This window comes from Monodon monoceros, unplaced genomic scaffold, assembly GCF_005190385.1.
Source record: "Monodon monoceros isolate NGI ecotype Baffin Bay Population unplaced genomic scaffold, NGI_Narwhal_1 Super_Scaffold_20, whole genome shotgun sequence".
Lineage (NCBI taxonomy): Eukaryota > Metazoa > Chordata > Mammalia > Artiodactyla > Monodontidae > Monodon > Monodon monoceros.
Window position 1 is genome coordinate 105483144 of NW_021703777.1, and position 10312 is coordinate 105493455.

Consider the following 10312-nt stretch of genomic DNA (forward strand, 5'->3'; position numbering starts at 1 on the left):
GTAGAATGTATAAAAACTGAGAAGCTACAAAATGCTGAGGCTGTGGTTGAGAGAAAATATAGCATAAGAGATTGTTTTAATCACTAGAAAAGTATGCTCCCTCCGGGCTTCCTGCCTCCTACATTTAAAAAAATTCTGGCAGTAAATATGGCAGTCTGGGTACAAGGAGGCTTACTGTTTATGTATGCTTGATATTTTCCATATTAAAACACAAACTTAAAAAAAGATTTGCCACAATCTCCTACCTCCTGGTTTTTCAGAATAAATCAAAGAGCACTTTTTAAAACTCTTAGAATTGCAAGGTGGTGGGTGTATGCCTGAATTTTACTAAAACTCTAAAGGTCACTTCCATATGTAATCTTCTAGTTCCCCTTCCCCTCTTTTCCTTTTCCACCCACTCTAGCCAAAGCCTTCCTATAATCCCGCCAGGAAAACATGACATTAGTGGGTGCATCAGGGAGTTATTTCCTTCCAACTCTCCATTCCTGTTCTCAGAGTCTTCAATGCTCTAGTTTCTATTCACAGAACAATGAAATCAGGCTTATTCTTTTCTAAGAGTCTGGGTGGTTGATAGTAATATTTGGCTTATTGTACATATATCCAAGGCAGTCCCTGTAACATTTACCGCCCACAGGATTTGTCTTGTTATTTATGGACCGTTTTATACGGTGTCTTTTTGTATATAATTTTTACTTCCTTGGGAGAATAGGTCAAGTACTATGAGTTATAGTTCTTTGTGTTTTTCACAACACCCAACCTCTTTTCTTGTGCCTAGTCAGTGCTCAGTAAAAGTTAGATATAAGGCATTTATTTTAAAGCGTGATTTGTGTTCTCTGTATAACCTGCAAATGAAATGATGATTGACATTCAGAAGTCTTAAGAATAGCAGAACTGGGACAATTCATTTCAAAAGAATTCCTTCTCTTTCTACGATTGGGACTAAATGACTACCAGTCCTGTTACTAAGCTAACGTCAGGTGGCCTCTCATATGTGTGGTGTACATTTCCTACACATTCTACAAACTGCTGTCCTCAACACCCACACAAGTGGCCCTGTGCCCCTTTTTGACCCACCTTAACTTCCACATGGGCTGTTTTGTTATCTTATCCACTTCCGTATGGGACAAATTAACTTCTCCTATGATGCTACTTAGAGAATTTCATGGTCTGTGAGTTTATGATGATTTTATGAAGAACTCTGCATTTTTCAGTGAAATTTGTAAAGGCACAGAAAATATACCAAATATCAAGCGTAATTCTGGACTTCAACATCTATCACTCACCCCACCACCCATCTTAAACTGACTGCCAAACAGTATATTCTTCCAAAGAGAATACCTGAAATGGTAACACGGGTGTGTCTTTTATATCCCAAGACATACTGTGAGTAAACTGGAGACATGGTAGAGTACCACGTGGATAAAATTGAAATGAATACAGTGAGAAGAAAGCTTTAGTTCACAGAGTTATTGATAACTGAAGTTAATCTTTTGAACATTAACGTTAACAAGCCAAAGACAAACAGCAAAACTGAGGCTCATACATTCCTGGAGGTTAAGAAAACAACTTGAAAAGGCTACACTTAAAACCTTGCTGCTACAAAGCATGGGGCACAGCAACACTGGCAATGACCTGGTTGCTTCTCAGAAAGTGAATCTCAGGCCCTACCCCAGATCTCCTGAATCAGAGCTAAGATACTGGCATGCCTATTCGATCACCAATTGTCATGCATACACTCCGCATATACATTATGGCTCTCCGACTATTCTGTTTTAAAGATTAAAGAACACTTAAATATTTACTTAATGGATATTTTAAACTGTCAATACTTTTAATGGAAGGGGCCCTGAATGGCCTCCAGTTGGGAAGTCCAGCCAGAAGAGATTCTTAGAAGTCAGAAATGAGCCTGAGACTACCTGTTCATTCATCATTTGTTGATGGATCCCTCCTAGATACGGGGAGTAAAACGGATCAAAAAACATTTCAGGGAAGGAGACAAACAATAAAGAGAGAAAGACACCTTTACACTATGACAGGCCCCTGCCTCCCACTATGGTGACAGCGGGGCTTTCCCTACAAACATGATGGGGACGTGTCCTCTACAAGTGGTTGTGCTTTCGTGTACTTTACTGTACAGGACTGTATAGAGTACAGTAGCACAGTATCTTTATTTCAAGCCCAGGATGTCCAGAAGCAAGCGTAAAAGCAGCGGTGATGTACCCAGTACTGTACTGTACTTTTCAAGGTATGTACTGTAAGATTAAAAATGTTTTATTTTTTGTGTTTGTTTTTTATTTATTATTTTTGTGAAAAGTATATAAACCTATTACGGTACAGTACCATATAGCCGACTGTGTTAGTTGAGTACCTAGGCTAACTTTGTTGGACTTACAAACAAATTGGACTTATAAATGCGCTCTCGGAACGGAACTCGTTCATATGTAGGAGGCTTACTGTACATGAATGTTCACAGCAGCATTATTCATAGCAACTGAAGAGGAGAAACAACCCAAATGTTCATCAACTAATGAAAGGATAAGCAAAATGTGATACATCCATAAAACATAATATTATTCAAGTATATAAAGGAATGAAGTATTGATACATGCTACAACATGGATGAACCTTGAAAACATTATTCTAAGTTAAAGAAGTTAGACACTAAAGGCCATATATTATATCATTACATTTATAGGAGAGTCTAGAATAGGGAAATCCAGAGACAAAAAGTAGATTATTGGTTGGCAGGTGCTACAGAGAGGGAAAGGGGAAGGATAGGGAATGATTGCTAATGGGTACAGGGTTTCTTTTTGGGGTGATGAAAATGTTAAAAGTAGATATTGTGATGGTTATAAAACTGTAAATATACTAAAAAAACAATGAACTGAACACTTAAACATATGAGAAATAAAGACAGAGGAAAGGGATGCAACCATCAAAGAAACTACAGAGAAGAGTAAGAACAATGGCTGCAGTCATCTAACTGGATTTCTATATGTACTGTCCAATATTTCCACTGTTTACTCAGCTAAAACTTGCTTGGTAGAGAACTGTGTCCTTAGGAAAGGATATTTCACGGAAATAACTACCACTTAGGTAAATACCAAAATAAAAACAACAAGCGAAAAAAAAAAAAAAAACAGTCTCTTCATTTGAACTAATTACTTAGTAATTCGCTTTCAAAACAATTCAGGGTTGGATTTTACTGTTTTGTTGTTGGTATGCTATGGGTAATTGATCCATCTCAGAGCAAAAGATGGTAACATCCTAGCTGGTGGAGGAGAAAATGCTAGTATCGGATTTTATGTTAAATTACTAGTTTTGCATTTCAGAGTTACCTTATTTCCCCTTTTTCTTACTCAAAGTGAAGGATAGAACAGGGTTTCTCAACCGCAGCATTAATGACTTTTGGGCCTCAGCATTAACGATAATGCTTTGCTGTGGGGACTGTCCTGGGCACTGCAGGATTTGTAGTGGCATCCCTGGCCTCTACCCAACAGATGTCAGAAGCAACCCCCCCTACACACACACACACACACACACACACGTAACAACCAAAAATGTCTCCAGATATTTTCCAAACACCCCCCGGGGGAAGTAAATTTTTACCTGGTTTAAAATCACTGGAGAAGAAAACTACTCCTCAAAGGTCAATGTAATAGAGCCAAGTTGGGGAAGCTTATTTCATATTTCAACTTTAGAGAAGCCACTATGCTAAAGGGGAGGCTAACTGACAGCTGGGTACCCTGCCGGAGCCAGGACTACAGAATTGCCCCAAACCGTGATTCCAAAGTTGCTACCATCTCTCGAAATTTCCTTCCCCGGGGAAGAAAGTAAGAACAAATACACGAGTACAGAAATATACACATAACTATGAAAAAATGTCAGCAGCCATCCCAAAGTTACTACCTAGATCTGTCCAGTATAACTTTCTGAGATGATGAAAATGTTCTATACTGCACAGTCCAATACAGTGGCCACGAGCTTCCTATGGAAATGTAGCACTTGAAACATGGCACGTTTCATCTTAGTTTAACTAAATTTAAGTTGCCACAGGTGGCTAGTGGCTACCAGATTGGACCATGCGGATCCAGACCCCGCTGTCATTCTTCCCGTTCTTGTTTTCAGTCAACACGGAGTGCATTCTTGGTAAAGTCCAGTTCTCCTTCTCCTTTAGGCAACTTTTCCAGCAGTATCTCCCTAGCTTCCAGGGAAGGAAACTCAGTAGCTGCCCCTGCACACAGCCAGGCCAATGCTCTGAAGGAGGAATATATGGCTTTCCATATGCTGTGTGTTCCATTTCTGCATGCTTGCTTCATTTTTGGACCACCTCAGTCTTCCCCCAAATCCAGAACGGGCTGCTGGCCTTCTATGAAAGGCATCGAACAGTATGAGGGACAAATTGTTCAGAAAAGGTAGAACTGATAAAAAGGAAAAATATCTCATTCATTTATTTGCTTTTCGATTAACCCTCTCCCAGGTAGAATGTAATATCCATGAGAGCAGGACCGTTGGCTGTCTTTTTACCACTGCATCCCCAGCACCTGGAACACAGGCACACACAAAGCAGGTGTCAAATATTCGATGACGTAATAAATAAGAACACCTTAAACAGTGCTCATGTGCCAGCACTAGAGTGCTCTAAATGTATTAAATAACTGAAACCTCATTATAACCCTATGAGCTATGCCCTATTAGCTCCACTACAAGCTGTGTTTCATTATCCACATTATTACATTTGAAGACAGTGAGGCACAGAGGAGTTAGGCAACATGCCCAAGATCACACAGGTAGTAAGTGACAAAACCATAATTTTAATTCTACCACGTATGGAGCTTATTCTCTTGCTTAAGCTGTGCTAAGTTACTAGTAAGTTATCTAAGACTTTTAATAACAGAAGTACCGAGGCCTACTCAGCACCCTAACCCTTATCCCCATCCTGTTATATAAGGAAAAGCTCCGTGTAGATGCAAAACCTCTATAACGAAGTATGATTACATGATACACGATAATAGCAGACTGCAACATAACACAGAGGTGCACAAAGAATTCAGCCTATGTGCAACAGTGTGTGGACACAGGAGGCCACAGTTTCAGTACAGGAGCCCAAGGCTCTTAAGATTTCCACAAGTGATAAAGGTCAACAGGCATCAGGGCAGAAGGAAAGGCTTGTGTAAAAACCCTGAGGATGCAAGGTATAGAAAGAGAGTTGGGGCCTCCCTGGTGGGGCAGTGGTTGAGAGTCCGCCTGCCAATGCAGGGGACACGGGTTCGTGCCCCAGTCCGGGAAGATCCCACATGCTGCGGAGTGGCTAGGCTCGTGAGCCACGGCCACTAAGCCTGTGCGTCCGGAGCCTGTGCTCCGCAACGGGAGAACCCAAAAAAAGGGAAGGCCCGCGAAAAAAAAAAAAAAAAAAAAAAAAAAAAAAAAAAAACAGAAAGAAAGAGAGTTGGTGCTGGAGATATGGAGGTATGGGAATTTGGGGCGTGGAGGAGAGAGGGGAATGGAACGGCAAACCAGAATGAAATTGTCGTATGTGCTTCCGAACGGCAATGCTAGATCTCAGACTACTCTGTGGGTAGTAGAGTCCAGCTCCACTGTAAACCGGGTCCAAGCAGGGATTTGGCCCAACATGAGTCTACAAAATAGGTAGTGACACCTGGGTCTGAACTGAGGGCCAGCTAACCCACAGTTTGAAATGTTTTACGGAAGGCAGATGAAAACCAGTCCCAATAGAGAAAGGTTCAATCAGACGTTAAATGAAACTCATTACACCTGATGCTTCGTCAGAATGAGATAAGAGGAGACTAAAGGGGCATGTTCATTCTTGATTTTCTTTACTACTCTTGTAGGTACATGGAGACACCTCCCTTCTCTCTAGTATATTCTCTAACTCGAATTTAACCATCAAATCTTTATTTTCGACCTTAACCTAACTCAATCCTTATAGTTGTGCTGTCCACAGGTCCCAACTGAGTTTTTAAAATGTGGTTATTAAATGTAAAATAGATAGCTAGTGGGAAGCAGCTGCATAGCACAAGGAGATCAGCTTGGTGCTTTGTGACCACCTAGAGGGGTGGGATAGGGAGGGAGACACAACAGGGAGGGGACATGGAGATATATGTATACATACAGCTGATTCACTGTTATACAGCAGAAACACAACATTGTAAAGCAATTATACTACAATAAAGTTGTTAATTAAAAATAAATAAATAAATAAAATGTGGTTAGTCTGAAGTGAGATGTGTGCTAAGTTAAAATATATACTTATGTATATTTTTTAATAATTTTATATTGATTATGATAATATTAAACTCATTTTTATATTGAGATGACAGTACTTTAGCTATACTGGGTTAAATAAATATTAAAATTTATTTCAACCTGTTCCTTTTACTTTTTTTTTTACTATGACCTCTAGAAAAATTTAAATTACATTATGTGGCTCACGTTTTATTTCTATTGGATAGCCTTGTTCTACAGACTATCTATACTAAGGCCATCTGTCCCTTACATGCAGCATACTTAATATTGGGTCCACCTTTTACAAGCTCTATGACATCTCTGTGCCTCAGCTTCTTCATCAATAAAATGGAGATACTAATTGGAATAAAGAGAATAACTAACAATAACAGCTAACACACATAATACTCAGACTCTAACAGCTAACACACACACAACACTTACAATATGCCAGACACTGTTCTAAGCATTTTTCATATATTAACTCCTTTAATCTTCACAATATCCCTGTGAGGCCATCACCCCCATTTTACAGATGAGCAAACTGGCACAGAGAAATTAAGTGACTACCTAAAGGTTACACGGTTAGTAAACAGTGAAGCCCAGGTTCGAGTCCAGGCAGTCAGTTCCAGGGTCCTTGCTTTAAACCACTGTCTCTCATGATACCCACCTCAAAAATGGTACAGAAATTCAACAAGTCAATTTAGGTAAAAAATTTCAAACTGTCTCCAGCACATAGTAAACTTTCCTTCAGTGTTTAACTATTATCACCATCACTCCAGCCCTCAACCTACTTCCCAAATTCCCTGCATGCCGTGACTTTTCTCCTCATTTCCCAGGATTAAAACCTCAGGATCCTCTTTTAATACGTGTCCCTCTTTCATTCCCTAACTCTTGTCAGGTCCTTCTTACTCAACCTTGAATGCTCTTAACGCATCTATGCTGCTTTTCCACTACCACCTTAGTCCAGTACTCTGCACCCTCACAACTGTATGAATTAACAGCAGTAACAAGACAAAGACCTTAACTGGTGCTCATGTACCAGGCATTCCTCAAGTCTATTAATTCATTTAAACCTTACCATAACCCTGTTTGTTCTCCAGGACTTCTATATCTGGGCTCTAACAGTGTCTAATTTCTTTAGCAGACCTGTCTTCCTGGAATACCAATTTCATCATGAGATGGGAACTTTAAAGGTGTCTGGATTCGCTACATGTGTCCCTATCAGTTGATGTATGTGAGAGGAAAAGATGATGGGTGTTCCCTACTGGGGCAAAGAAAGATTTACAAGGCCCTGAAAATTAAAAATTCTAGCCTCATCCAAAATCTCTCACAGAATCTAGTTTCAACTCAGCAACCAAACATTAACAACTATACAACCTAGCCCCATCCTGCTCATTCAATCTTATCTCCAGTCAACAAAAGCCCTCCAGAGTGGTTAAACAGGTCTCTTCATTGTTCCTGGAGTAAATAATGGTAATTATTATTATTTATATTATTTATAATAATATCATAATATTATATATTATTATAAATAATATAAATTATTATTATTATTAGACCTTATTCATACAGTTCCCCTCTGCCTCAAAAATCTGAGCACACTTCTCCTCCATCACACCCAGACTAAACTAATCTCCCCTCTAAACTGTGATAAAACAGCTGTCTTACCCCACTCACTGGGGTCTATAATGATATATTCATCATTCGGCAAATGCCAATCACAACCCCAACCAGGCCCTGAGCAACTGGAAGGCAAGCACTGAGTCCCTCATTTCTCACCTTCCCCGTGAGTAGCACATGCCTCTACAAAGAACACGCACTTATTTGGCAAATGGAACAGTAAATGGGTTGCAGTGTAGCTGAAATGACATGTAAATACCCTAATTCAGCCAACCGTATTTCCCTAACCAGGAAACACCTCAAGGTAACAGGAGCAGTATCAATAGTTTCATAGCAGTGTTATCACTGCACTCTCCAAGTCATTATCTTCTTTACTCCTCAAAACTCTCCAGTGAAGTACCACTACTATACCTTTAAGTCAGCTGAGGTTTAAAGAAGTCGAGGGTTTTTACTCAGGATCACACAACTACTACACGGCAAAGCTGGAACCAGAGACCAGGCCGCTAGTCCAGCGCTCTTTCCAATGGTCTAATTCCCCTTTTATCTCTTCTCCGTCCTTACCACCTAAGGAAGAGTTAAATAACTAAGAGGGGAAAGGAATCGGGTGAGAATACTTGGTAACAACAGATGTGGTAAATTAATGACTTGAACATTTGTCTGAAATGGCTTTTTTTTTCTTTGACTCACCAAGGGTAATGACGATTTACAAGGCTGCATTTAAACCTCATTATCTTGCTGTACTGTGAAATAAACATTTCCACCCAAACTTAAAACCAGTATCTTTCCGGCCTCCAGAGCTGGACATCACCTGCTCCACCCCACCCCCTCTACACTTACAAAATCTTAGCTTAAGGCTGTTTCTTACCAAGAATAATTAAGGAAGCAAGCAACCTTCCGAGGTTGCTTAACCATCAAAGCAAACTGGCAGTCCTTGCTAAACGTTATAAACCATTAGTTTCCCCACACTTTACTGTTTCCATGTTATTTGCTGGATATTCCGATTTAGCACCGAATCACAAAGAACCTCAGTTCAGGGCAGTCTCAGCTCATGAATGGCCGCATTGTTGGGTACTCTCCCTTCACGCTGAAAGTCAGAAATGGAAAGACGTGGAGATGGACCCAAACCTGGGCTCACTGCACTGGCAGAGCCAAGAAAAACCAGGAAACGTACCAAAGACGCCTGCCTCTGCCTCCTCCGCAGACCTTCAGGCCACTGGAGGGGGATGCGGGCAGCACCCCCTCGAGGGATGCAGGTTTCAGCAGCCGCCAGCTCACTGCCGAAAAGAGCGTCCTCGAGGTCTCCTCTGAGGCGAGGAGCTGGAGAAGGGGGAGTTCTTCCCACGGACCCTGGATCGGACCCCCGCCCCCGCCGCGCCACTCCACCCGGCACAACCCACCGCCCCAGGTGGAAGGCGCCGCGGCCTCGGGTACCACCCCCAATTCTCCAGGGAGGATACAGAGGAGGCGGAAGGGAGGCAGCGGCTACGAAACAAGCTGCAGCCGGAGCCTCCCAGAGCCTCCTCCGCACCTCTGCTCCGACTCACCCAGTTCTGCGCGTTATTGCTCAGCTTGACTTTCTTGCACAGGCTACCGGGAACCTCCATGGCTGCTCAGCGCGCGGGTGCCCGCGTTCTCAGCGCCCAGTGAGTAGCCGGAGGACTGGAGGCCGGCGGGGGCGGGACGGGAAGGCGGGGTCTCCTCGCGACCGGGCTGGCACGCGCTGTCGTAGGCACGCGCTCGTGCTCGCGGCTCCGACTGAGCGGCGCCTCGGCCCCGCCTCCTAAATGGGTCCGGGGCAGAGGTGTGTGGGGTGGGGCGAAGCAACGGACGAGAACCGGACGCAGGGGGTGGGAGTGGGCCTCCAGGGCGCGCACCGACGCGAGCGCGCACGACGCTCCTCCCTCTTGATTCTGAAGTAGGGGCGGGGCCTGAGAAGGTAGTCGTGGAACTTCCAGGGTCCCTCCCCCGCTCGCCGCCTTGCGCTGCGCATGCGCAGAGGCTGGAAACGCGTCCCAGGCCTCGACCTGGAAGGACGAGGAAGATACTAGCCCTCCACCTCTTTGCGGGTTTGGGTGCTTGCTGCTGTTTACTAGATGGCAGAAGACATTAACGTGGTCTCCCGGCCCTCTGGTTTTTACTCCGTAAACCCGGCCACCAGTTTCCTATCCTCCATATCTGTGCCCTCCTCTCCTTGGCCACATTTAAAAAGGAATTTTCCAGCTTCGCGGAGGGAAGATTTGCTAAACAGCTCATTCTCCACACGTTCCACTTAGCTTTAAAATTCTGCTCAACGCACAGTTTCAAAAAAAAAAAAAAAGTCAATACCCCATCCCTGGACATCAGTAACCTCTCAGGTTTTAGTGGTTATCTGCAAGGTGCCTCCTTCCCCACTTGCAGATGTCTCTTCAGGAGATTTCTGTCGGATACCCCTCACCCGGTAAGC

At 42.8% G+C, this 10312-nt stretch overlaps 1 protein-coding gene across 3 annotated transcripts in view; it reads right to left on the bottom strand.

The window, feature by feature from the left end:
* PAPSS1 (3'-phosphoadenosine 5'-phosphosulfate synthase 1) overlaps positions 1-9842 on the bottom strand; it is a 108399-nt gene extending 98557 nt beyond the window's left edge. Inside the window, exon 1 of one of the 3 annotated variants that reach the window (XM_029235448.1) lies at positions 9414-9842. In XM_029235448.1, coding sequence (XP_029091281.1) covers positions 9414-9473 — 60 coding nt within the window. In that variant the 5' untranslated portion in view covers positions 9474-9842. Of the gene's footprint in view, positions 1-8280; positions 8434-9040; positions 9132-9413 lie in introns of those variants that run through there. The other 2 variants (XM_029235450.1, XM_029235449.1) reach the window with 2 other exon arrangements.
* Between the last annotated feature and the right edge of the window lie 470 nt (positions 9843-10312).